This window comes from Sciurus carolinensis, chromosome 3, assembly GCF_902686445.1.
Source record: "Sciurus carolinensis chromosome 3, mSciCar1.2, whole genome shotgun sequence".
Classification (NCBI taxonomy): Eukaryota; Metazoa; Chordata; class Mammalia; order Rodentia; family Sciuridae; genus Sciurus; species Sciurus carolinensis.
The window spans coordinates 181,297,306-181,324,787 of record NC_062215.1 but is presented as its reverse complement, the minus strand read 5'-3'; the positions used below and the strand labels follow the sequence as shown (position 1 = coordinate 181,324,787).

At 58.6% G+C, this 27,482-nt stretch overlaps 1 protein-coding gene across 7 annotated transcripts in view; it reads left to right on the top strand.

Moving 5' to 3' along the window:
• The window catches only part of Hdac4 (histone deacetylase 4), a 255,217-nt gene extending 238,873 nt beyond the window's left edge, over positions 1-16,344 (top strand). For all 7 annotated transcript variants that reach the window (XM_047543426.1, XM_047543427.1, XM_047543430.1 and 4 more), the window contains 5 exons: positions 3,051-3,169; positions 4,524-4,657; positions 10,732-10,816; positions 11,632-11,773; positions 11,947-16,344. In XM_047543426.1, the coding sequence (XP_047399382.1) occupies positions 3,051-3,169; positions 4,524-4,657; positions 10,732-10,816; positions 11,632-11,773; positions 11,947-11,986 (520 nt within the window). In that variant the 3' untranslated portion in view covers positions 11,987-16,344. The remainder of the gene's footprint in view (positions 1-3,050; positions 3,170-4,523; positions 4,658-10,731; positions 10,817-11,631; positions 11,774-11,946) is intronic.
• Positions 16,345-27,482: the final 11,138 nt, after the last annotated feature.

Genomic DNA, 27,482 nt, shown 5'->3' with positions numbered 1-27,482 from the left:
CTTGCTTCAGAACCGCTGCAGGAGCGCTTTTCACATGCATTGTCTGCACAGAACCAACGCCTGTGGCTCTCATCAAAGAGGTATCCTGCTTCTGTCCATGGCAGAGGCAGGGTGCATGTGCTGTTCGACCTGGAGAAAGAGGCAGCTGACAGCCACTCCATTAAAATAATTAGGAACCCGCTCCCTGGGCTGCTCTGGATGGCAGAAAGGGAGAGGGCCACCAGAGGAAGAAGCACCTCGAAGCCTGCGGAGTGTGCCCTGGGAGATGCTCCCACACCACGCAAGCCCCCCTCTCCACCCTCTGCCGAACAGAACACAATTCCAGTTTCTGCCACCCATGCAGGATTGCTGACAAGGCCCAGGCATGGCTGGGGCAGATGCTCTGCTCAGATGTTTCGTACTGTGCGAAACAGCAAAGGCTGCACTTCGGTTACAAAGCCCCAGTGGGTACCAAGACACCTCCTGCATCTGGGGCTGGATCCTGCCTGAGGAGCAGGACGGAGGCCGTGTGGACAGGATCTGGGGCAGAGATGGACAAACTGCAGCCTGCAAGCAGATCCCAGGTTGTGCTCCACATTGCGCGCCGTCTGAGGCTGCTTCCACATCAGTCAGCCTTGAGTGGTCCTGCTGAGACCACGCAGCCCCAAGACCAAAAGTCTATTGTCAAGCCCTTGGCAGGAAGCACCTGATGACCCTGGTCCTGGGGCCCCTGCAGTGTGCACAGAACCCTGGTGACGGCCCTCAACCCCCACACACCCATGTCCTCCGAGGGAGCCACAGCCTGCTGTGGAGGCACTGCTGGAACCAGCATCCACAGGAGGAAGCACGGGTGGACGGAACCTTCCTCAGCATCGCGCAGGCCACATGCAGAGACCCCAAAGCCAGCCGCACAGTAAGGGGGGACACCTAAGCTCTCTTTAAAGTCCGGGACAATGATGCCACCCCTAGAGGAGAGCACAGGGTGACAACCAGCTTTCAGGCACAGGCAATGGCTTTTCTCCCTGGACCTCAGAAGCTCCAGAAGGAATGCCAAGAGTTAATAAATGGAGTGGAATTGAATTAAAAACTTCTGTGCAGCAAAGGAGAGAATTAAGAATGTGAAGAGAGAACCAGCAGAATGGGAGAAAATCTTTGCCAGCTACTCTTCTGACGGAGGATTAATATTTAGAATATATAAAGAGCTCAAAAAACACCACAGAAAAACAGATGACCCAGTTAAGAAATGGGCAAATGAATTAAACAGACTCTTAAAGGAAGAAACGCAAGTGACCAACAAATGTATGAAAAAATGTTCAACATCGTTAGCAATTAAGGAGATGCAAATCAAAACTTCCCCCAGATTTCACCTCACAGCAGCCCGCATGGCCGTCACCAAGGTACAAACAATAACCAGTGCCGCAGAGGACGTGGGGAAAAGGGCGCTCTTACACCGTTGGCGGGACTGTAAATTAGTACCCCCGCTGTGGAGATCGGGAGGGAGATCCCCCAAAGGACGAGGCGTGGAAGAACCCCGTGACCCGCTGCACCACTCAGCACTCATCCCGACGACGGAAGTCAGCTCTACAGTGAGACAGGCACCCGTGTCTGCAGCAGCACAGGTCACAGCAGCCAAGCTACGGAACAGCCTAGGCGTCCGTCAGTGGATGAGTGGGTAAGAAAACGTGGCGTATGTACACAAGGGAGCTCTGTGGGGCCATAAAGAAGAATGGAACTAAGTCACTTTCAGGAAAATGGATGGAGCTGGAAACCATTATGTTAAGTGAAATAAGCCAAACTCAGAAGGTCAAGAGTCATATGTTTTCTCTCATATGCAGAAGCTAGAGAGGAAAACGGAAAAGAGAGGTGTGTGCTGATCCAGGGAGATCAGCAGAGGAAAGGGACCAGGGTCGGGAGGTGGGGGGGGGACGTGCTGGGGAGTGACGTGCACCCTACAAGGCACCAGTGGCCTGAGACTGGGACTCGGTTGTAGAGCCCTGGCCTTGCACGTGTGAGGCATGGGGTTTGATCCTCAGCATCACATAAAAAAATTGTATCCATCTACAACTAAAAAAATATTTTTTAAAAATTATTTTTTTAAAAAAAGTGGAAAGAACAGAAAGGAGGAGGAAGGAAGCGCCCGCCACAGGGAGGTCTGTGTGCTCTGCCTCTGCCGCTGGGTTGGCAGCGAGTTCCGCAGAGGGCCGGGCACTCGCCTTGCTGCAGGCAGTCTGCTCAGCACCAGCTGGAGCTGGCTGGCCACGTGGCCAGCCACGTGCAGGGTGTGCCCTCTGCTGCCCTGGAAGCTCACCCGAGGCTGTGGCCCCAGGCGTGCAGGTCCCCTGGCACTGGAGTGGGCGTGCTGGCACTCCACTCCCACCCTCAGGAGTGGGGCTCATCGGCAGACCACAGTGCAGCCCGGTGCCTGCATTGGAGCCCGGGGCTTCTTTCAGCCAGAGTTGGTGTCTGGCCCCTGAGGAGTGCCACTTGGTAGAAGCAGCTGAGAGAGAAGCCGGAGCCTCCGTGTCCGGCCGCAGTGCTCCCTGGAGCTCTGCAGTGCTGGGCGGGACTCTCGCCTGCTGGGCAGGGGCCGCCACCCTGGAGAGCGAAGACCCTGGTGTACAAGGAAGCCACAGGGCTCAGCGTGCGGGACCTCAACGAAGCCACGTTGAGCGGAAGTCCTGAGAATTGCCTTGTCCTCATCCTGGGAAAGGGGGTGGCTGGGGGCAGGGCTGGAGGACTTGCCAGCAGGCGTCTGACTGTCCCCCAGGTCCCCTTGGGAATGCACCAGTACCGTGCTGGTTCAGATCACATTGCAGAGCCTGCAGACGCAACATGGCAGGGCCTCACCAGGACCTGGGCTGCAGCTTCCCCGAGTGCTCACCTGGGAGTTAGGCGGCTTGGGCTTAGAAGTGAAGTGCACATGGTCACACTTGGTGGATTTCCTTCCTGCTAACCGGGGGTCTTCTGAGGCCTTCTTCCCCTTCAGAGAACTGCTTGCGTCTTGTGACCCTCCAGTCTTTACCTGGCGGTGTCCTCAACTGACCCAGTAACGCCTTCTCTGGCCCTTGCAGGACTGTGGTCATGCCGATCGCAAACGAGTTTGCCCCAGACGTGGTGCTCGTCTCATCGGGCTTCGACGCCGTGGAGGGCCACCCCACGCCTCTCGGAGGGTACACCCTCTCCGCAAAGTGTAAGTGGGTGGGCAGAGGTCACCTGTGCCACGTCCACCACTGACTGCTTGTGTTTGTGACCTGCTGTGTTCCACTGTCAAGGACAAGACAGCACCACAGCCAACCCCAGCTCTGGGTCCCAAAGAACAGAAGGTGGCCATGGGGGCTGCAGAGCAGGGACGCCCAGGCCCTGTGCCCTCAGGCTAGCCCCCCGTGAGCCAGTAGCCGGTGCACATCCGTGCTTTCAGTGGGGACACAGGTGCCTGAGGAGCGTGCAGACCCCAGAGCTGCCAGGAGCCACCCTTCCCTGCCGTGCCTCTGTTCTCTGTGCCGCCTTGTGGTTGGGGAAGAGGGTGTAGGTGGGGTGGGGCTGAGGCGCATTCTGAGGACTCGACTGGGATGGCCACACTTGCGGTGCAGTCAGCAGACAAAAATGAAAGCAAGGCCTCTGGTCACAGAGCTGGCTGCCTCCCCAAGGCACAGCTGTCCAGGAGCCTGGAGCCTCTCAGGGCCCTGAGGCCTGACCCTAGTGACTTCCTCAGCGTCCACCTCCCTGTGACCTACCACCGGGCTGCTTGAACACCATGGGTGCAGCAGATTAGGGTAGGTGGGTCTGCACCAGGGCTGGAAGGGTGGAGCGTGGGTGTCCTGAGGGGTGGCTGCCCTCTAGCATGGGCCTCTCAAAGCCCAGCTGTCCATTGTGCCTGACATTCTACAGCATCTCCCAGAGTGCCCTTCTGCACATGCTGAGCTCTCCTTGGAGACCTCACAGAAGCCTGCAAGCCAGTGTCACTTTCCACCAGAGAGACAGTCCAAAACTGAAAATTCTGGCCCACCCATATCCTGCAGCTGCCACCGGACGTGGCCAGGCACAGGGCCAGGCCAGGATCAGGGCCACTGGCTTATTACGGTTCCTCAGGCTCTCTAACAAGCCAGCCCCCGTGGCTGGTGACTGTTACTGCCCACCAGGTGCCCTCTGCTGCGGTGGTGCTGAGGGCCACAGGAGGCACTGTGACTTGCCATCAGAGCAGATGCCCAGACGCGGGCCTAGGAAAGCCCCGTGTGGCACAGGTGGCACAGGAAACACTGGCACGTGTGTGCAGAGCACATCGGTGGCCCAGAGGGTCCGTGGGCCTCTTGGGGAGACAAAGGTGGCACCGGTCCCTTGGCCTTCAAGCAGAACGATCTGCTGCATGGTAAAGTCCCCGACTGAAGCCTTGGCTCACTCTCAAGGCTTCAGAAGGGCTGCACAACCACGCTGTGGCCTCTGCTGTGTCTGTGGCCTCTGCTGGCGTGGTGTCCTGCCCCGGCCTTCCTGGAGGCTCCGACCCACTGCCCACCCTGCCCTCCACTTGAGTCCCTTTCCTGTTGCAGGTTTCGGGTACCTGACGAAGCAGCTGATGGGCCTGGCTGGTGGACGAGTCGTGCTGGCCCTGGAGGGAGGCCACGACCTGACCGCCATCTGCGACGCCTCTGAGGCCTGCGTGTCTGCCTTGCTGGGAAACGAGGTACAGAGACCCGAGACCCCTAGGAAGCTCTGTACCCGTGGGTGCCAGGCCCACGTGCCCAGGAGCTCCAGTCAGCCCGAGGCATCTGTGACCCTTGCCACTTCACTTGGGCTGTCAGTCCAGTGCCGAATGCTCTGACACCCCTGGAGGAGGTTACCCATGGCAGAAGTTGCTGGCAGAGGAGGAGGAGAGGCCAGTGGCACAGCCCTCCATCTCGAGGGCACTGCTGGCTCACTCCCCGTCCCTTCCTGTGTGGGTCCCCTCAAGGATACCGTGGTGGAAAGCCCTGCTTTCTGTGTGCTGATCCCTCTGTGCACAGTCCGTTTTTCTAGGAACTTCTTGGCCAGTTTGGGGCAAGAGCCCACAGCCAAGTCAGTGGCTCAGCACTGGACAGGCCCTTACACCCAGCAGTCCCTTCTGCCACCTGAGAGCCAGGGTCAGGGATAGTGGTTGGAGGCCAGCATGAGGTTTCCTGTGGCCTGGGCACCATGAACTCGTGGAGGATGACAGTGGCCCAAGCAGTGTGTTCACCACACAAATGGAGCTGTGGCATGACCCTGCCTGCTGGGCGTCATGCCAGGCCAGTCCTGAGAGCACTGGATGACAGAACCATCCAGAGTGGCCGGGACACAGGGCAAGACCCCAGGCGTGCAAGGCCACACCTGTGTGCAAGACCCTGAGCTCAACGTTGCCGAATGGCAGTGGGTGTAGAGGGCTCCGGCTCCAGCATCCAGGCCACGCTGTAGCGGGCAAAGGTCACCCACAGACCTGGCTCTGAGGATACCCCCGTGGAGTCTCAGTGGTGGGCTGCAGCCCTGGGTCCAGGCCTCTGGCCATCTTCAGAGCAGGCCCCCAGCCAGCTAGTGGGGAGGCTGGCAGAGGTCTGTGTGGGTGGGGCAGGGCGTCAGCCACCCAGTCTTGTCGGAAGTTCCTCCTGGTTCTGGACAGCCTTTGTTTTGAGAAGAATCCTGGGTGGGTCAGAGACGCAAGTGCGTCCTATTGCTGGAGTGTGGTTTAGCGATCCCTGGCGTAAAGCAGCAGTCTGCCTGGCTTCAAGTCATCCAGATGTTTCCTTGTCCTTTCTCCACTCGAAGATCTACCCACTCTTCCCTGGGGCAACCGCAGCTGCTGTGTACCTCGGCCCAGCGAGCCCTGGTTCTCAGCCTGGCCCATGCTGCTTCCCCTGCACTTGCCTTCCAATAAGAAAACATGCCTAAACACATCAGAAGGCAGGAAGCACTAGTCGTATCGAGGGCTCTTTGGAAATCTCTGATGCAGGAGCTGGGCCAAGCCCCACTCTGCCCTGCGGCCTTTGATGAGGGTTGATGTACAGCATGCTGCACGATTTGGTGGCACAGGGGCACCCAACTGTGGCCTGCAGGGAGCTCAGCGGCTGGAGGAGATGGCAGGGGAGGTGTGTGCGGGGGGGAGGGGGGGGGCGGCGCTGCTGGGACAGTTTGTCTCCAACAGTCTTCAAGGTCCCTGGCTCCACAGCCCTCTCAGTGGCTGCTGTTGGAACAAGTCTTCAGGGTCCCTGGCTCCACAGCCCACTCAGTGGCTGTTGTTGGAACAAGTCTTTCAGGGTCCCTGGGCTCCACAGCCCGCTCAGTGGCTGCTGTTGGTCTGTGTTTGTTTGCAGCTGTCACTGATGACTGTGAAGCCACCCTGAGCCAGGGCGGTGCCCAGAGCTGACCACTCAGAAGTCCTGCTGCAGCGGAGCAGCAGGGCAGGGAGCCCGGAGCATTTTGCAGAGAAGGCTCCTGGTTCCTGGCCCCAAGGCTGGGCTCATGGGGCCCACTGCCTGTGTGCCACCACTTAACTTGACTCTGGGGTCAGTGGAGGACTTGGATGGAGGAGGGTGAAGTGGGTGCAGAGAAGGTTTCGTCCAGGAGCTTCAGCTCTCTGTGACTTCCGATACTTGGCGAGGGTCGTGGATGTGGAGAAGCTCCCAGAGGTCAGAAGACGCGGGGTCGAGAGCCTGCTGGGGCAGTCTGCGGCCTGCTGCACCTGCACAGTCCCTGTGTGTCATGCTTCTCTCTCCTGCACCTGTGGAGACGCCCGCTGGCCCCGGTCAGGAGGGAGGACAGCACCTGCGTGCCTGGGCCTCAGCCCTTGCCAGTCTGGCTGGGGTAGAGGAGTCCTGGCCATGTGCCCTCATGCTGGCTCCTGTTCTGCCCGCAGACTCCTTTGTAATGAAGCTTGACTGAGGGCCCTGAACCCAAAAAGCTTGAGTTTTGTGCAGGGCAAGGGATTCAGACCACATTCCAGGTAACACTGGACTGTGTAGTTTCCAATGCCTTGTCGAATCTGGAATGTGGTGGGTAAGTACTCTGCGGCATAGACCTGGGAATGGTTTGGGAATGGAGGCCTTGGAGTCCACAGTCAGACTTGAATGTTGGTCGCATCGCCTGCTTGCGGGGCAGCTCTCTCTCTGTATTTGTTTCCCTGTCTGATCAGTAACTTATAGTGTGCTATGTAGTACAGTTTTTATGGGAAAGTGTGGAGACAGGGCCATCTGGTCCCAAGTGTCTGTGGAAGCTTTCCTACTTTGCCAGCAGCGCAGTGCCCATACCTAGCCACCAGCTTCCCAGGCAGGCGGGCCCTGGTGGCACAGCAGCAGAGGAAACAACCCTCCAGCTTCTCAAATAATCAGGGGTTAAGGGCCAGGAGGGACAGGCCTGGGGAAATGCCATCTGCTCGCCCTAAGTGCTCAGATAACTGGACAGACTGTTGGGCCCAGAGGAAGCTCTGTGGAGGATGCCCTCAGCTAGCAGTGAGAGCTGAAGGCCCAGCTGAGAGTTCCCTATGGTAGGTGCTGACCCGCTGGTGCAAAGTCAGGGACCAGGGAGTGAGAATCCTTGGGTGACCGCCCACGCCTCTGGACAAGAGGGACCTGCCCTATGGCTGCATCTCCTGAGAGCGAGGCGGAAGCAGCATCACCAGTGACGGTCTGCAGGGCCCGCACTTGAAGGCTGGGGTTGTGGGATATTGTCAAACCTGCCTGGGCCTGGGCCTGGGCCTGGGCCAGTGGCCATGGACTCACCCTGGGCCTGCCCATGGCCACTGTAGGGGCGGACAGCCAGGGGGCTGGCTGGAGAGGCTCTTGACTGGACTCAGGGTCAGGTGCCCAGAGGACAAGCAGACCTGGCAATCTGCATTTTTGGAATCCATTAAGGTGGCAGGTGAAGTTGTCCCGCTCAACCCAAATATCCAAACTCACCCGGCATTCTGGGAAGCACGCGGCTCTGACCTGTCCTTCGGGGGTCTCAAGGACCTCAGAGTGCCCTTGACTGGCCTCTGCTCAACTGAAGTGTGCACACTTTTACACGGAGGAGAGACTCTCTCCACCTGTGAGGAGAGACAGGTGAAGCTCCTGGACGGCTGAGTCAGGCCCCAGGGAAACTGCATGGGGGCCGCTCCCGTCACTCGCGGAGTGCAGCCTTGTCAGCAGCCATCCCGCGTGAGCTCGAAGAGGCTCCGGTGGCGGCCTTCTCCGGCACATGCCCGCCCTCTGACACAGCAGGGCCAGCTACCAGCTAGCCCACACTCCATGTCTGCACTGCAGGTCCTGGGAAGTGGCTGGCGCTGGCCCCCACTGGCCGAGCCGCCTGCTGGGCTGGCCGTGGGCAGGTCTCTTCACCTCCACAGCCCTCTGCCGAGGTGTCGCCATCCCTGGCCGCTCCCCACTTCTGTGTCCCCTCCCAGGCCCTGGAATCCACAACCCACCCCCAGTCCACAGGAGCCGCTCCAGGAGGCAGCCCATCCCATGCCCCCAGGACGCCCAGCGAGGCCGCCAGCTGCCCCTCCCAGCTGGATGCCAGGCTGTGTCCTGAGCAGAGTTGCAGGACCCTGCCTGTCCCTCCCGGGTCTCTGAGCTGAGAGCAGTCCCCTCCTCACCACCTCCTCCCTGCTGGGTCGCCCTGCGCCCAGCACCTGGCCAGAGCCCTAGCCGTCCTGTAATCCCTGGCTGCCCACCCTGCGAGCCGCACCTCACTTTCTCCCTCGCTCTGTCCTCTCCTCTCTCCCCTGGAGCCTGGACTTCTGCTCTGCCTGCCGCCTCCGCTGCCCCCTTGAGTCTTTCTCCTAGCGCTGCTCCCAAGGCCGCCCCCACACTAAATTGCGAGTCACGGCCTGCCGGCACCCGGCAGCTTGACCTCGACCCTGCTGCCTTCGCACTGTGTCTAGTACCCGCTGCCATCGCTGGATTTACTTTCCGATTGTTTCCATCACCAGCGTGATGCTCTGTGGAACGTGACGCTTCCGTCCTACGTTTCCAGACTGGTCGGTACTTAGCAGGCTGCTTGCAGGATTCATTAAATAAGGGGATAAAGCCTGTTAGGAAGGGGTGACCTTGGAACTTGTGAAGTTTGCCCCTTCCCTACCCTTGTCCAGGGAAAGGCTGGTGGCTCTAGAGCAGAGCCCCACACTCAGGGCCTAGGTGAGTCTGAAGCCACCACAGCACACGGCCAATGAGCGCGAGCTGCAGTGGATGGTGGCCCTGCCCTCCTGCCCAGTGCCAGACACCTCTTTTGACTTTCCTCCACTCTGATGGGAAACGAGTGGCGCTAATAAGCCACTACTTGTACCACTGTCTTTGGTTCGCACTCTCCCTCTGGGGACACTGGGTGGGACCACGTTCCTCCCTCCTCTACCAGCCCAGAGCAGCTCTCTGGCAAGGTCTCAAATACTGTCAGATTCTCCTGGCAGTGGCGCTGGCCGCCATGGGGGGAGATTCCCAGAGCAGCTCAGGATGTGCAGCTGAGGAAGACAGGACTTTCCTCTCGGTTTGCTCCTGTTCTTCCCTTGAGGTCCACGTACTGTGACAGAACAGGTGTGTGGGCAGCTTGGCACAGTAGCTTCCGTGTCCGTTCCTTATGGGCCTGCTGGAGGTGGAGATGCCAGGAGCCCCAGAGTGGTCAGCCTGAGGGCAGTGTGGCGCCTGTGGAAGGCAGGACCCCTGGGTGATGGCCAGGGGACAGTGGCTACTCAGGCCCCCTGCAGAGGTGTGTCATGGCGTGGGAAGCAGCGTAGACAATGCCTGCAAGGAGTCTGGCCCCAGTGCCAGGAGGACCCAAGGTCCATCACAGATGGCCCCATGAATCCTGTGTCAGTGCTGGGCAGCAATGTTACACACCCCGCCCCAGAGCGTGTTTGCAAGTTTGTGTGACGAGGGGCTCTTCTCGTTATTTCACCCAGGCTGGTCTTGAACTCCTGGGGTCAGGATCTTCCTGCCTCAGCCTCCTGAGTGCTGGGACCATAGGCATGTACCACCTCACCCCACTAAGTGACTTTTTTTTAAGGTGCCGGATTTCCCTTTTATATTTATTTATTTTAACATGTTTTTAGATGAGTGACTTTTTAAAAAGAACTTTTCTTAAGAGTGGTGAAGCTATAATCCTGATGGCGGTGTTGGCTGGAGCGACCAGGGTGCTGTCAGTCTGCAGCAGCTCTGTCCCCGAGGCCTGAGGACATGCTCTTTGCCCCTGCTGCCTGTCTGCTAAGGGGACTGGGCTCTGCCACCTCCACTTGCACCTGGGACCTCAGGGGCCAGGCACCCTGTTGGCTGGCTGTCTTGTGATGGAGGCTCGGGGACTCGGCCTGCAAGGCCTCTCTCCTCCCCATTTCGGACACTTCTGGGTGGTTCCAGGTGTGCAGGCTGCAGAGCTCTGGGCACTTCCATGCAGCCCTGGCAACCTGGAGGCACCTCGGAGGGGCAGCAGTGGCCCAGCAAGCGTCTCGTCCACCTGGACCGCAGGCTTTGAAAGTCATCCCAGCCCTGTGCTTGGCAGTGGGGCCCGAGGCCGGCGTCTGCCCACCTCGCCCTGGCCTTCTCTTCCTGTGCAGTCTGGGGCCTGTGTTCCCACCGCACTCTTCTCCCCGTCTCCCCTTCAGGTTGAGGGGAATGGGCAGCACAGGTGCCAAGCCACACCTGGCCCACTGGAGCCTCTGCTGCTCCCATGGGCAGGCACGCTGCGCAGAACTGCCCCCTGGAAGCACGTCGTCTCTGGACGTCCCCCTCTCAACACAGGGGTCATGCCGCATCCTCTGGTCACTGTGCTTTATCTTTTTTCCAGCTCGAGCCTCTACCAGAAAAGGTGTTACAGCAGAGACCCAATGCCAACGCTGTGCGCTCCATGGAGAAGGTCATGGAGATCCACAGTAAGTTGCCCGCTGTGTGCTCATGGGGCCCCTCCTGGACGCAGGAGTCCACCGTGCCTGGCCGCTCTTCCTGTCAGCTGCTCCCCAGGCTGCCCACGTAGGCCTCGCCTTCACGGGCACGGGTGAGCTGGTGGAGACGCCCCTGTGGCCACAGCTGGTTTGCCCAGAACCTGCTGGGACAGTGTTGTCATCTCTGTCATACGAGTTGCAGGATTGGGATGCTGTGTGTCATGCAGTCACTGGCCCCGGTCCCCAGCCAGTAGGGCAGCCCTTGGCTGACCCTCCACCTCAGCCCTGCAGAGAGAGACCCAGCCAGGGCGCAGGCCCATCTCCTGGCACTAGCCTTCGGTAGCCACTCTGGGGTCCTGGAGGTGGGCGCACCCGTCTTGGGTGACCAGTGGAGCCCTGTAGCCCACGGAGCCCAGGCCCTCCAGGCTGCTAGGCGCCCAGCACGTGAGATGGTCCAGCTGGGGGTGCACTCCAGGGGCTGCTCTGGCCCCCACAGGAGTGCTTGGCTCCTGGCTCTCAGCCACTGCCATTCACACGGCTGCCCGGCCGTGTGAGAAGCCAGCCCTGGGCAGGCCCACGCCGCACCTCCCTCCCACCCAGACCTGCACAGTCCCAGGGACCCTCCGCACAGGCAGAGGCCTGTGACAGAGGGCTCCAGGCCTCGCCCCAGACACTGCATTGTGCTGTGAGACCCAGCCGGCAGCTCCCTGACGGAGGCTTGTTGAGGACATGGTGCCTTTAAGACAGTCCTGGGGCCCCACGAGGCCTGGCAGGGACCTGGCCCCTGAGTGCTCTCCACCCCTCAGGCAAGTACTGGCGCTGCCTCCAGCGCCTGTCCTCCACGGCGGGGCGTTCTCTGATCGAGGCACAGAAGTGTGACAACGAAGAAGCAGAGACGGTCACCGCCATGGCCTCGCTATCCGTGGGTGTAAAGCCCACAGAGAAGAGGTGAGCAGCTGACCACACCCTGCGGCTCTGAGCGGGCGTGGGGAGGTGGGGGGCGCGGCTGGGCAGCAGGTCTGGTCCACACGCAGGTGCTGGAGCCTAGGTGGCCACAGCAGCGGTGGGCACTCTGCTGCCCACCAGCTTGCACCCCAGCGCCCGCCACCCTCTCCCTGCAGGCCTGACGAGGAGCCCATGGAGGAGGAGCCGCCCCTGTAGCCGCCCGCAGAGCTGCTGTGCTCTCCTTGTCTGTCTCTGTCTTGAAGCTCAGCGAGGGACTTGCCCGTGTCGCCGCGTCCTGCAGCGCTCAGCGCAGGGCCACCGGCGTGCAGCAGCACCAAGGCCTCTGAGTCTGGACGCGCGTGCACGGCGGCCTGCAGCGCCACTCGACTCGGGCGGCGAGCAGCGGGCCAGACACCGCACGCCACGAGCACCCGGGCGTGCCAGGAGCCGCGAGGGACGAAGCTGTGGCAGCCTGGGGCAGAGTGGCCGGGTGTAGTTGACACGTGGAAAAGAAAACGGAAATCAGAGCTCTACCAGACACGACACTTGATTAAAACTGGTGCTTAAAGTTTGATTCTCACCCACAATTCCACAGTCTCCGTGTAAACCACTCGGCCATCCCGTAGCTTCTTTCTAACAGGAAGTTTCTCCGGCTCCGGCCTGCCCCCGGGCCTTGGCGGTGTGCCGCAGGGGCTTGCAGTGGGTGTGGGGCAGAGCTGGACGGACCTTTAAGGAACATAACTGGACAGAACAGAACCGTGAGCCTGGGAGTCGGCTTGAGCTTCTCAAAGCCATCGGAAGATGCGAGTTTGTGCCTTTCTTTTACTGTTCTGATGGGTTTTGTGCTGGGTTTTCTGAAGTCTGAGGAACAATGCCTTAAGAAAAAACAAACAGCAGGAGTTGGTGGGACCGTGTCCTGTGGTGCAGCCTGGCGCTGGCCTGGCGCTGTGAGGGCAGGTGGCAGATGCCGCCGAGGGCCATGGCCTGGCGGCCTCGTTTGGCTTTATTGCTGTTTAAGGAATCTGGAGGTAGTTCCAAAAAAGCGGCAAACACTGTTGGGGTTTTGAAGTCCAACAAATTTTCAATGAATCCAAAGTGTTCTTTTTCTCATACGTCATGTAGCAATTGAGCATCTCCATTCGGTTGTGAAGCATGTCCTGGGCACACCTGCAGTGTCACGATTGGAATGCTTTTACTAAAAGCAGGTAGCATGAAGTATTGCTTAAATTTTAGGTATAAATAAATATATATGTGTATAATATATATTCCAATGTATTCTAAGCTAAGAAACTTGATTCTTATGAGATCTTGATAAAATATTTATAATGCATTTATAGAAAAAGTATATATATATAGATATATATATAAAATAAATGCAGATGGCGACAGTCCCTGGCGAACAGAGGGCTGTGGCTGAGCTCCGCGGTGCTGAGGGGGTGGTCCGGATGGAGCCTGCCGCCTGGAGCTCCCCCTGGCCGGCTTTCAGGTCCCAGCTCCCTCATCCCGGCCACGTCCCTGCCAGCGTGTACTTTAATTTCAATTATTTTCTAACAGAGCCCCCCCCCTTTTAAAGCCTCCATGCACATATGTACCTAATGAGTTTTTATAGCAAAGAATATAAATTTGCTGTTGATTTTTATATGAATTTTTCACAAAAAGACCCTGAGTAAGCATTGTTTTGTGAATTTTACATTTTTCCTTACCATTTAGCAGTTTTCTGAATGGTAGTAATGTCTAAGTACTTTTTCTTTCTAAGTTCTTGCTTGTACTTTTTTTGACTTTGGAGGGTCACTGTGTGTTCCGCACCGTGAGCAGTGTCCTGTGGCAGGGGACTGCCTCCGCTGGCTGGCGGGAAGGGCTGAGCGCCTGGTGTTTGGGCTCCCCAGCTCTGCCACACAGAGAAGCCGGGGCTTGTCTGACCCCCAGCACTAGTAGTGTTACCTGGGTGGTGTGCGCTCCCCCTGCCAAGGATGGCCCAGCCACTGCGTGGGCGATGCTCTTGTTTAAACTTCTCTGACGCTCCGCCGGGACGGGCTCTGGCTCCAGCTTTCCAAAGACCTTTGAAGCATGTCAGCCATGCGTGGCCCGGAGCGGACCCTGCACCCGTGGGTTTCCTGCCGCAGCCACACGGGGCGGGCGCCAGCTGGAGCAGCAGGCCCTGGGTCGGAGCCTGTGGCTGTGGAGCGGAGGCCGGTGCCGCTGAGCCGCAGAGGGCACAGGCTCCTGAAGGGACCCCGCCTTTGTCTGTGCTCTTTTTCTCTGACAGTGACTGACGGTCACTTTTTACTGGTAACTTATTTTCTAGCACTTGAAGCCACCAATTTCATTCCAAAGTGTGTCACATTTGGACTCCTGGAGGAAGTTCAGACGCTCGGAAGGGCTTCTGAGTGTGGTGAAGTTTACAGGCAGACACGCAGCCAGACTTGGCTGGAGGAGTGCGGATTCTCGGACTCCTGGTTGCGTGGCTGCTCTTGGTCAGTACTGAGACAGTGCTTGGAGAGCAGGGCAGAGCCGTCTTGGGACTTGTTGTCTCCCTCTTTGCTGGCCACTCTTGCTCTGAAGCCCACGGTGACAGGAAGAGCTGGCATGTAGGGCCCAGCCAGCCCTTCTCCTTTGTGGTACTGCATGGTGACAGGGCCCAGCAGCCGGCTCTTCTGACCCCTGGACCCGCTCTGCCACCCTGCAGGGCCCCGACACCTGCCCTCTGCTGCCAGTGCGGCTTCTGGGAGAGAAGCAGAGTCTCCCTGTTCTTCAGACTATGGGGTAGCTGGGCCAGCTGGTGGCCAGTTCTCACTGGAGGGACTCGCTTCCAGTCTCCTTCTGGTGGGGCGCCCTCAGTCCAGAGCCTGGCCAGGAGGTGCGTCCTCGGCCCGCGTGCCCCCGCGTGCGGAGGGAACACCAGGCAGCCTTTTCTTTGGAGACACACTTGGCCCCTCCCCACAGCCAGCACCCAGGGCAGATGGCAGAGGGTCTGCCTAGGCCTCTGCAGGCAGACCCACAGCAGGGAGGGCCCCTCGTACAAGTTCCCTGTCTGGTCCTTGAACCTGCAGCCTTTTTCTTCCTCTGCAGAGGCCTTGCAGGGGTCACTGGCTGGGAGCCCGTGAGAGCACTTTACATCCCTTTAAGGGAAACCCCAATCAGGGCCACCAAATGCGTGGGGGCCACCCTGCCCTTGGGGATTCCAGCTGCGCCATGACGTGCCCACGCCCCACCAGCAGGTGGCCGTCCCAAGAGGCCACGCCTGCTGGGACCGGTCGACCCCTTCCCAGCATCCTGGGGCTCTGGTACCTAAGGGCCACTTGTCAAAGTGTTTCAGTTTTCTTTTAAGATCTGTTTTCAAGAGGAAGGGCCATTTGCAGTGGCTGGCCGGGGTAAGCGACCTCTGCGGCACAGCCGTGGACACTAGGTTCGCTCTCTGTCAGACACGCCTTCCTTGCTGGTCACGCCATGTGCGCGCTCCATTCTTACTTTGTAGACTTTGGGCCACGCGTTTTGTGGGCGTTGATTCACATATAAATATATAGATATAAATATATGAGTATATTTTTTTAAGTTTCCTACGCCTGGAAGTCGCATGGACTGAATGCCTGGCATGTCCTACGTGGTAGATCCGCACGCCACACTTGGCAGCTCCGGGGAAGAAGGAAGATGCCTTTTTGTCCCCTCTCTTGACCTTTGCAGATAGAAAAGGTAGAAACCCTCTGCAGAGCAGAACGGAACCTTGAAGGAGAGGAGGGGATTGAGTCTCATTGAACTTATTCTCAAGAAATTGTACTTTTTATTGTAAGAAAAATAAAAAGGACTACTTAAACATTTGTCATATTAAGAAAAAAGTTTACCTAGCACTTGTGACATACCAATAATAGTTTATTGTATTTATGTGGAAACAGTGTTTTAGGCAAACTGCAGCTTCCAGAGGGAACCGCCGGTCTCTCTCGAGCTGGTTTGGAGGGATTTTGTTTTCTGTTGTTTCTTTTCTTTCCTTCCACAGGGCCAGGTGTGCACTGCCCACCACAGCTGGCCTTGTGACCATTTGTTCTGATTGAGAACGGGGGTCTGAGGGTCCCTTGCGCACAGTGGCTGGCTTTTGTCTGGGTGGTGTGCGGCGCGGGCGCTGGGGCCGCGGGAGCCCTTTCTGCAGTGCTGCGTGGCGGGCTTGGCCCGGCCCCGCCGTGACTTGACGAAGTCTCCCACTCAAGCAAGCGAGCAACTTTGGCTTGTCAGCGTGAGTGCTCTGTGGTGGAGACGCGCTTCTCATGTACAGAATGGCGATCAAGTGGTGGACACATGCACGTCTCCACGAAGGGCGCCTCCCGTGTGTGGCAGGGACAGGCGTGCACTGCGTGGGCCGTCAGTCCTGCCACTGACCGTTTCCTCCGTCTGGACCCCCCAGGCGCCACCTCTAGCTCGGGGCAGCTGGAGGTCTTGTTTCGGGTTTCTCATCCTCGGTTTGTTCTGTGTGGGTGAGTCTCCATGGCCGCCGTGTCCCCCACGGTCCACTGTCTCCGCCCACGGGAGTGCAGTCTTGTAGTCCTGGCTCTCCTGTCACTCTTGTGGTGTAAATAAAGACTGCATCCATGCCTCTGGCTCTGCTTTCTCTGGGCGCGTGCTCTCTCCATGGCTCCCGTGTGTCCAGGACCCTGCTGGGTGGCGGGGACCCCACGGGATGGCCCCTGTTCCTTGGGCCCGCCTGGGGCCCTGACCTCTGCATGGAGGGTCCCTTGGCAGTGTCTTCATGGTAGACGTCCAGTAACTTGAATTGGTGCACTTACTCGTCTGAGTTGAGCTGGGCTAGAGTCAACCTCACAAGTGAATGAGGCCCAGGGGAGAGGACAAAGCTCAAGCCTGGCCGCTTCCCTCCACTGGGCACAAGCTCCCATGAGACAAGTCCAGACACCTGTCACGGCCCCTGCCTCTCCACGGCAGCTACTGCATGGCACTGGCAAGCCCATGCCCTCCTGGGCGCCTGCATCCCAGGACTAATCACTGGGCAGTGGAAAAGCTGGCCAGCTTGGGCCAACTCAGGCACCTTCTTCCTCCAACTGGACCCTGGGGAGGCCTGAGGCAGGGCGGCGGCTCCCCAGCCTGCTCTGCCCAGCAGGACCGTACCCCTCCTCCCACCCTGGCCCCACGGGCTCAGTACCCGCACACCAGCCCCCAAGCCGTCTGCTCCCCAGGAACCCAAGCGACCACACTGGGGCTGTGGGGAGCGGAGTCGCCCAGGTGGCCTCACAGCCTCATGCCTGCCCTGGTGGCCCAGGGCTGAGAGTGCTAGAGACCGCTCTCCACTCAGGCCCCGGGGACGGCCCTGCTGCAGGAGCCTCCTGAGCTCCGTGGGGAGGCGGGGCGAGGCCCGTGTGAGGTGTGGACTCGAGAACGCACTCACTGGTGGAGGGTCAGGAAGCGGGCCCCGCCCACGCGAGACCCCGGCCCCAAGGGGCTCTGCCTGGGAGGCCCTGGCCGCACACTCATTCTGGTCCCTTGCACACAGCTGTCTCCACTGTCCACTGCTTTTCCCCCAGGGCCTGGCTCACACTGGGCGAGCCCCACTGCCAGGCCGCCCAGCCCAGCCCTCCTTACCTTTCCACACCCTGGTGTTTCCACCAAGCAAGGAGAGGGCGCCACAAACGTCTGACCACTGAAACCCGAGGGCTGCCGCAGGGCCAGGCGCCCGCCCAGAGCCCAGAGCACCCTCGCACCCTTCCCGCTGGGAGAGCAGGCGCAACTGAGGTTCTGAAGCCGCGGCACGTAGGCGGGTGTGGGTGCTCAGGACGCCCTCCAAGTGCGCCGCCTGCACCCGCTGCCCCTCCAGGGCCGAGCACACGACAGTGAGCCCAGCTCCCTGCGTCCCTCCTGGAACACGGCCGGGTTCCTCTGCGTCACGCACCCCCGTGCCCACCAAGGTCCCTCTCCACGCAGCTGGGCCCCTTCCCACTCCCACCACGGGGGTGGGAGAGAGCTGGAGTCGTCCCCTGGTGAGCGGCACTGAGCACCCCGGACCTGAAACTCCGGCCAGTCTGGTAAGTGCTCTGCCGTTCGTCTGCAGCTTAACTGGCCATGGCGGCTTAGCTCCCCTTGCTGGGGAGCGAGCTGCGCGTACTCGGCAGCTTCCCGCAGCAGGTGCCCGTGTTCCTGCCGTCCTGGGGCAGCTGGGCTGGCCCTCTGCCTCCAGTCCTCCTGGGCTTCAGTTGACCTGTGCAGCTCCTCCGAGGGGCCCACTGGGCAGGGGGTGGGGAGCGCCTTCCTGCAGCCCAGGGTGTGGCACGGCGTCCCCACAGCAAGCGACCGTGGGAGACCGCCCCGGTCAGAGCCACGGTCTGTGTCACCAGTCCAGAAAGTGACATCCATCACTTACTCGACCCTGGAGGGCCCAGCCCTCCCTCAGGCGGCTGCCCCACGGCTCCGACCCCAGAAGGTTTCCCGGCATGTTTTCAGGCATGTTTGATTTGACCTGTCAGCCCTCCCTCCAAGGTGTGTGCGCAGTTGCCCCTGACCAAGTGCCCTCTCTGCCCTGGGGCCTGCGACTCCCCTGCCGGGCCCCTCTGCTGACACCCTCAGCTCTGAACAGGAGCCAAGGACCCTGCTAGGGACCCGTCCCCCAGACCCGACTCAGCCTCACAGAGGCAAGCCAGGCTGCCCTGCTCGCCCGTCTGTCGGGCCTTCCAGAACGTCAGCTTGGAAACTGTCAGTACCTCCTGTCCCCAGAGGGCCATGGAACTTCAGCCAGCCTGTCGCCTGGTTCTGGGCTCCGTCTTCCCAGCCGTCCACCTGGCGGAGTTTTGAGACACAGAGGTGTCAAGTGGCGTCTTCCCTTGGATTCCTTCTTGCCTCTGCTGGGACGGAAAGTGGCCTCGGAGGCCCCTTGGTCTCCTGGAAAGGGTGGGGAGAGAGCTGGAGGACGTTGGCCAGGCTGCGCAGGTGGACTCTGGATCTGTTAACCAAGCTGTCACGGCCACTCCACTTCCAGGAAGAAGGCGGAGGTTCCCACCAGGTGAGGCCGTCTGGCCCCACCGAGTCCCGTCCGAATGTCTGCAGGAAGCTGGCTTTCCTGCACTGTGAGCGCTGCTGGCCACACGAGGGCAGCGGTGTCCACCCACTAGCTGGTGATTGAGAGGGGACTTGGGCTTGACTCTGGAGAGGCACCGTCCAGACAGCCCAGGCAGACAATCCACAGGAGGAGGCCAGAGTGCCCTCCTCCTGCCTCCCTCGCCTGCCTCCTCCTGTTGCCCCCACTCCTGTGCCTGGCGACCCCCAGCTTTCTCACTGTCCAACAGTGGGCAGCTTCCCTAGAATGGAAGGGCAGGGGCAGCGAGGGAGCCAGGAGCCCATGACAAGCCCAGACCCTGACAGCTGTCGACTCTCGGCCGGTATGTAGAGACTCCATGGGACACCCCTGGGCCAAGGCAGGGGCACAGTCCCCTGTGCTGCACGACACTCCCCGCGCCCCAGGTGGTGCTCATGGGTCATGAGGCGGTTCTAAGCCTATGGCGACCCTGCAGGCCCAGCCCACCTGTGGCAGCCGCACAGAGTGACTGAGGGCCGTGGGAGAAAGGAGACCTGACACTTCACACCACGTCAAACTGAATTCCAGGCACGTCCGGCTCGCACACAGGGCCCTCCGCGTGCTGAACGCAGGCTGCAGGCGCTGCTCTCATGGCGACGGCAGGACCACGGCAGCTCTGCAAGGAGCAGAGGGACATGGCAGGCCGACGTGGACACTGGACAAGGTGAGTCAGAGGGCGTGCAGGTGGCATTCACCTCAAGTGGCCCAGCTTGGCAAGAGGGCTGAGGGCAGGCCGGGTGGAGGGCCTGGACACAGCTGGCCACTCGTGGCTGGCAGCACTGGGGCTCCATGACGCTGCTGCCTCCATGATGCTTGACGTTTCCATGGAAGAAAGAAGCGGTAGGATAAGGAGCCATGCAGGAGAAGGTCGACAGAGGTGACGAAGACACAAAGATGTCCCAGGTGACTTGATGACGTGCTCTGAGTGAGAGATCCCAAGCAGAGCAGAGGAGCCGTGTGCAGGACTCGTGCGTGCAGCCCGAGAAGCACTCGTGCCGTCGAACTCGGTCGCAGACAAGCTCCACCAAGAGACGTAGCGGGACACCTGTGAGTGACACCTGTGGACAGCAGGCCCCTACCAAGCTCTGCGGCGCAGTGTCCCCAAAGACACCCACTGGAGGGTGCCCAGGACGGGGCGTGGTGCCCTAGCCTGGGTGCTCTCCGGGGCACGAGCCGCCTGCAGATCTCTTACACAGAGAGGCCCGTTCAGCGCCACCTCAGGGAACTCGGAACACCTGGAAGTAGTACCCTCAGGTGCTCGGCAGCCTGGTGGTGCCAGCCAGCTGAGTCTGGTGAGAGTCACAGGCTTCCTCTGTGCCCTGAGCCTGTTGGAATGGGAAGTGGACACGTGCAGCGTGACGCCATTTTAGGAAGTTTTGGGTCAGGAGGGCAGAGGGAGGGCCCGGCCGTCGGGCCTGGAGTCGCAGCCTCCACGACTGCAGCCTTCCCCGCCGGGGCGCTGCTTCGCTCCCCATTCCTCCCGCTCAGCTTGGGGGACTGACTCCCTCGAGCCCTGGTTTCCAGTGACCTAAGAGTGCCATTTCCTTGTGTGGGGGGTACTGCTCTGGGCACGAGGGCTGCTCTCTACATGCTCCACGGGCTCCCTCTGCCTGAGCCCGGCCTCCCTGTGCAGCCTTCCCACTGCCACCCATCGGAGTCAGCGACTCTCAGGTTCCAGAAGTCATTGAGGATGTCGAGCCCAAGATGACAGGGCTGAGCCCTCCTACCTGCGGGACACTCCTGCAGACAGACTGTCGCCAGGACTAGATGGGCAATGTGCCCACCCTGGCTGTGAGGGGCCCTGGTCAACCTTGCAAAATCTCCTTCTGCAGTGTCACCTTGAAAGACGTCCGTGACATGGACAGTGACTCCTGGGAGAGGGCAGAGTGCAGGCCTGACACCTCCGTCCCTGCACACGAAGGCTCCTTCCTACAGCCCCTCAGCCACAGGTCAGGCCAGCTGCTCCAGGAACGCCCTGGTGGGCGAGAGCAGCGCCCAGGCAGCTGTGCCTAAGGCCTGGCCCAGGTGAGTCGCCAGGAGCTGTCCAGGCCATCCTGGCCTCCAGAGACACAGGTGGCCACGGAAGGGTCTACCTCCAGGCAGTGCCCTCAGCTTCAACTGGGTCCTGCCTTCTATTGTCCGCTGGGACCGAGCCACGCTTCTCAGGTGTGGAGTTGATTTGTGAGTTCCTGAGGCCTCCTGGTCAGTTTATCAGCAGTGGGATATCAACTCTGGGGGCCATCTGACCAGGTGTCCAGAGACCACATGTGGTGCCAGAGTTGGTGAGGGAGTGACCAGGAAGGACATGGAGGGCAGGTGTCTGGTGGCCTGAGGCTGAGCCCAACATTGCTCTGAGGCAGGCACGCGCTTGCCCCCTGAGGCCCCTGTCCACACGGAGAGGGGCTGGCACCGCCTGCTGTCCCAGGAGGTCCTGCCCCATGCCAGCAGCCAGCCTCTGACCAAGGTAGTCACGGACTGAGTGGTGGCCACCAAACATGTGTCCTCATCCTAACCCCTAGAAACCACGCACGTGAACTCGTTCTGCAGATGTGATGGAGTGAGGATCCCAAGATGGGATCGCCTCAGATGATCCAGGTGGACCCTAAGCCAATGGCAAGCATTCCATCAGAGACAGACGAGGAGGTGCCCCTGGAAGAAGAGGGGGAGGCCAGAGAAGACGAGGCAGAGATCGGAGTGATGATGGCCACAGGCCAAGGGACCTCCACAGCCCAGAAGCTGGGAGTCAGGCAGGACTTCCCGTGGAGCCTGGCACCTGGACTCTGCCTGCTGTGCCAAGCCTCAGGCCACTCAGGCGCAGGGCTCCCAGACCAGGTGGCTCTGGGCAGCGCTTGTTATTTTTCAGCTGTGTGACCCCTGCCCCTGAAAAGACAGTCTGCTACATGGTCCCCAGGAGGAGGGGCTTGGCCTCTGCTGGGCCCTACAGGCAGCGCCAGAGCAGTCAGCAGGCAGAGGCGAGGGGAGAAGACATGGGCAGGGAACGCAGGAGCTCAGGCTGGCCCAGTAGCTCCAGGTGGGGTGGGTGGCCCTGGGGGGTCAGGGCCGGGGAGCACCCTGGAGCTGAGCCACTCAGGGCAGGCGGGGAGGTTCTGACCTGCACTCTGACTGCTGTCTCACACACTGAGACCCACTCCAGGAACAGCCAGGGAGCCCGCATGCCAGGACATCCCAAATGGAGCAAATGAGGCAATAAACGCCTGGGTTAGCTCAGGGGAGGTCACCAAAGGACCCGTGACTGGGGATTCTGAACTGTGGGTCTCCAGGAAAGTCTGGGGGCTTCAGGCCCCCCTCAACACCAGGTGTGAAGTTCTCTGGGAGAAGGCATGGAGGCTTTGTCAGGTCCCAGGGGCCAGCTCCTCGCAGCTCAGGATGGCCTTCAGTCCTCTGCACCGGTCCTTGGTTCCCCAGCCCTGGACTGCTGGCTCTCTGGACCTTCCCACCTCCTTCCCGCCCAGGGCCATTCACGTGAGTTACTAGTGAGCAATTCAAGCACTGGGTCATGAAGCTCTGTGTCTGTTGTGGTTTGGATGTTGTGGTTTGGATGAGAGGTCTCTGCGAAAGCTCATAGGTGAGAAAATGCAAGAAGGTTCAGAGGAGAAGCGATTGGGTTATGACATCTTAACCTATTCAGTACATTAATCCCCTCATTGGATTAACTGAGTGGTAGTTAGTTAGTGGTAGTTTAGTTTTAGTGCCACTGAAGATGGTGTGCTTAGCTAGAGGAGGTTGGCACTGGGGCCACGGCGTTGGCATATGTATTTGTACCTGGTGAGGGGAGTCTCTCTCTCTCTGCTTTTTGATCATCATGTGAGCTGCTTCCCTCCACCACACTCTTCTGCCATGTTGTTCTGCCTCACTTGGAGTCCTGAGAAATGGAGACTGCTGTCTGTGAATGGAGATCTCTGAAACCATGAGCCCCAAATAAATGTTTCCTCCTCTAAAATTGTTTGGGTCAGGTCTTTTAGTCATAGCAGCAAAAAAACTAACTAAAACAGAAATTGGTACCAGAAGTGGGTCATTGCTGTGACTAACGTGACTATGTGGTCCAGAAGCTTTTTGAGTTTTTTGGAATTGGTGGGAGGGATTTTGAGATGCTTAGCAGTGAAAACTGGAAATGCTTGTAAGCAGAGCTTAATGGCCAATTCTGGTGCAAGCTCAGAAGACCATAATGCCAATAAGACAGTGGACAGTGAAGATAGGGCTCAAGAAGCTTTAGAGGAAAAGGAGGAAACAGTTGATCATTGACCTAGAAGTCATTCATGTTTTGTTCTGGCTAAAAAGTTGTCTGCATTTTGCCCATGTCCTGAGACTTTGCGAGAAGCCTATTTGAAAAGCAATGGACCTCTTAATCTGGTGGAAGAATTTTCTAGGCAGTATAATATTAAGGCATAGATATTGCTGGAGCCTTTTAGTTAAGTTTATTGTGACATTCAGGAGCAGAAAGCAGAGCATAAAGATTTGAATAACTTGGACTTGAAAGGTGGGAGTAAAACTGGGGCTAGGAAATTTGCAGTTGTTGAAGACTGCACCGCCACTACAGAAATGCTAAAGACTTTGCCAGAGACAACAAGAAAGATGGCTTGAGGGCACCTCGGGAGCTGGCAAGACCACACCCATCTCAGGCTCGAGGGAGTAAAAGTGAAAATTCTCTTGAGAAGAGACCAGTGGGACACCCTTCCTGCACAAGGGGGCCTAGGAAGTTTTTTCAATGTGCTCGGCCACCCAGACCCTCAGAGGCTGCTGCAGCCAGGGCCCTGGAGGCTTGGCTTCTGCTGGAGACGGCACCCGACCCTGCCATCAACCACATGGGCTGGTTCTGCAGGAATGCAGGATGCTGGAGCTAGGGGTTCATGGAGGCTCCACCCAGATTTCGAAGGAAGGGCTGGGAATATAGTTCAGTTGGTAGATGTTTGCCTTGCATGCACAAGGCCCAGGGTTCAATCCCCAGCACCGCACGCACACACACACACGCACACACACAAGATTTCAGAGGAGGGCCTGGGAGACCAGGCAAAGTGCAGCAGGGTCGAAGTCCCTGTGGCTCCCGAGAAGTCAAGTGGGAGATGTGAGGAGGAACCTGCAGTGGAGACCCCTGAGATTAAGAAATGCCAGTAGCGTGGGACATCGTCCTAGGAAAGCTGCGGGAATGGAGCAGAGACAAGCCAACCCAAAGGCCACGCGGGCTGCAACCAGCAGGCCACGGGGGCGGAGCTTCACCAGCCTTTGGGGAGAACATCGCGATGCCACGCGCTCCAGGTGCTGGATGTGGACCTACAGGACCTGCTTGCGCAGCTGGATTTTGGTCTTGCTTTGGTCCCATCCCTTCTTTCTATGCCCGTGACTTTGTGGATGGAAATATTCACTCTGAACCTTTACATGTTGGATACTTGTAATCTGCTCTTAATTTTACAGTTCACAGTGCGGTTGTCTGGAGCCTCAGAGAAGAACTTGGACTCGAACTTTGGGCAGTTCTTGAACTGTTGAGCCTATGGGGACTCAGGGAAGGGACTACATGTATTTTGCATTGTCAGATGAGTGTGAGCTTTGGGGGACCAGGGGCAGAATGTTATGGTTTGGATGTGATGAGTCCCCCAAAAGCTCTTGTGTGAGAAAATGCAAGAAGGTTTGGAGGAGAAATGATTGAGTTATAGCCTTAACCTGACCAGTTAATTAACCCCTGATGGGATAACTGAGTGGTAACTGGAGGCAGGCCGGGTGTGGCTGGACCAGGTGGAGCATTGGGGGCGTGACTTTGGGGTGTCCATTTGTACCTGGCCAGTGGAGTCTCTGCTTCCTGACCATCAGTGAGCTGCTTCCCTCCGCCACACTCTTCCACCAGGATGTCCTGCCTCCCCTCCCTCCCTGAGGTGTGGAACCTGCTGTCTATACTTCGACATCTCTGAAAAAATGAGCCTCCAAATAAATTTTCCTGTGCTGGTTGGGTCTTCAGTCACGGCAGCAAAAAAGTTGACTAAAACAGTGTCGCTGGTTCTACACAAACGGTGACACACAGTCAACTGTCACAGAGTTGGAGAGGCTGGGCAGGCCTGCCCTACCTCCCCTTAGATGGAGTCTCCATCCTAGAACTCCCTGGGGAGGCTGAAGGGCACCTCCCAAAGGGCGCGTCCATGTTCTCTGCCTGGAACCTGTTGAGGTGATCTTCTTTGAAAAGAGGCCGTGGTAGGTGTGCCTGGGATAGGGATCTGTAGGTGAGATCACCCTGGTGACACGACGCTCAGGGCACAGACACCCAGAGGACGAGAGGAGGTGGCCCTGGGAGGGCAGGGAAGGTCGGGGCGAACACAGGCTGAGGAGCCCAGCAGCCAGGAGGAGTGTGGCCCTGGGCGGGTGTCGCCCTGCGGACACCAGCCTTGGGTCTGCAGGGTCGGTCAGGATGCCAGAGCATAAACGTCCAGTGTTAGGACGCCACATAGGTGGAGGTGTGCAGAGGCAGCCCCAGGGGACTAGCACACCTCCTTGCAGCCAGGACAGGCCCCAGGCAGTGGCTTGCCTGCCAGATTCCTCGGGAGCCGTCGGTAGGGACTCCAGCTATCCTCAGAGCCTGCTTGGCTGGGGCAGCACCAAGTCATCACCTCCTTCAGTCCTGTGAAGTTTCCGCCCTCCAGTGCCTGGCCTCCATGCCAGCCCGTCAAGGTCTTTTGGAATCTAAATTTTGTTTTCCAGCTTTTGTTGACCTCTGCCACATGGCCATCTAGTAAATGAATCTTTTCATTTGGGATGTTAATTTGAAAAGTAGGCAAGGACAGGCCTCAGGTTGCCCTGGGGTGGCCTGAGGCCGCAGCTCTCTGGCCAGGCTGTTGGCATGGGCCGCTGTGAACTGGGGCAGAGGCTGCAGTTGTCTTAAGGCTCCCTCCCCTCTGAGGAGTGGAAGCTCATTTTACCTGAGGCCGTGGTGCGCCCAGGTCACAGACCCGCTGCCCCTTCCCTGCTGACCAGTGTGGCCTTGATCATGTCCTGGTCAGTTTGAGAGCAGGAGGGTAGGACTCCCAAGAGAAGTCCCTCAGGCACTGGAAGCAGCGGGATGGGACAGGGTGCGTTGGAGGAGCCCTGGCCACTGGCACAGCTGGTGTGGACAGAACACTCAGGCCGAGGCCCAGGGCCAGCAGCCCTGTGCTGCCCCTGCCGCTGACCTGGCCACAGCTGTCTTTCACAGCCACACGCTGACGACAGGTTCTGGAAGGTGGAGTCTGGCCTTCCTGAGCAGCCAGAGCAGCAGTGTGGCCCCCACCCACTTCTGCCTTCAGAAATTGCTGGAGTCTTGGGAAGAACACAACTGAGCAGCTTCCTGGGCACCTTGGGAGGGGCAGCATCCAGGGCATGGTGGGAAGTAGAGGGAATGGAGTCCAGTTCTGTGGGAAGGCAACTCAGCAAAGGAAGGAAGCAGGAGGCCACAGCCCACAGCCCACAGCACAGGGAGCACTGGCCAGGGGGAGGGCTGAACGTGATTCTGGAGCCGGGCAAGATGGAGGGGCTGGGCAGGCCTGTAGGGCCCCAGAGGCAGGTGCCTACCCGCCATAGCCTGGGGTACAGAAAGCTTCCAGAAATTGAAGCTAGGCCTCCCCTGCACTTGCAGCCAGAGGAGGGAAGGAGTTCCATGGGTTCATCTGCAGAAACAAGGCAAGGAGTGTGGTTTCCTTTGACCTTGACCCTGATGCTCTTCACCACTCTCTGCCTCCTGGTTTAATGTAGTTTAGGAAATTTCTTCTATTCTCATTAAAGTCCTTGCCTATTCGTTCTGCCTGATTCTCCAGTATCCATGGGCCTGCTTCTGTCGGCTACTTTGTCTGGAGATCGTAAGCACCAGGTTCCTGTTGCGTAGGACTTGCTGGTGCAGGAATATAGTATGTAAACCACCAGAGAGGGCAAATCTCCTCTAGGAAGTGCAATTTTCTCCCTGCTCCCCATTTGGGAATTGAGTTAGATAGGGGCTGGGACTCCTCTAGCTTTAGTTAGTTATGATTTACCTCTAATGTTTGGGGGATGCTCCTGAGCTTTGGACCATGAGACCAAGGAGCCTCTGCTTCCACGCCCGGAAGGACCGATCTTCTGTAGCTGTGCTTTGCTCCCCTGCTGCCTTCAGATTTTGAGCAGCAGTCCAGCCACATGTTTGAAGCAGGCCCCTCCCTTAGACAGGACTTGTTTCCAAATACTTCAAGAATTTAGAAAGTTGCAGCCTGTCTGGTATGCACTCCCAGCCCGCACACAGCCTGTGGACTTGGCAAACAGCATCCTTGTCTCTAGGGTCCCTGACACTCAGATTGTCGCCCTGCTCGGTGCAGTCTTGGAGGAACACCGGCTTCCTCGCAGCCCCTGGGTGGGGCTGTGCTCTTCTGTGTCAGTGTTTGGCTGGGCCTTGTGCGTGTGCCCCTTCCACTCACCAACAGAATCAGGGTTCTGCTGATGTTATTTCTTTCTTGGTCTTAATGTTTGTGAAAACAATAATAGATCTTAAAAAATATAGAAACAAATATGAATGAACACTGACAACAGTGGATGGAGTGTTCATTTGCTTATTTATTGTACATTTAGAATATATTTAAAAAAACAGTAACACCCATATTTAAATGGGAGGAAATTGCCAAAAAAGAAAGTTAAAATTTGCTCATATTG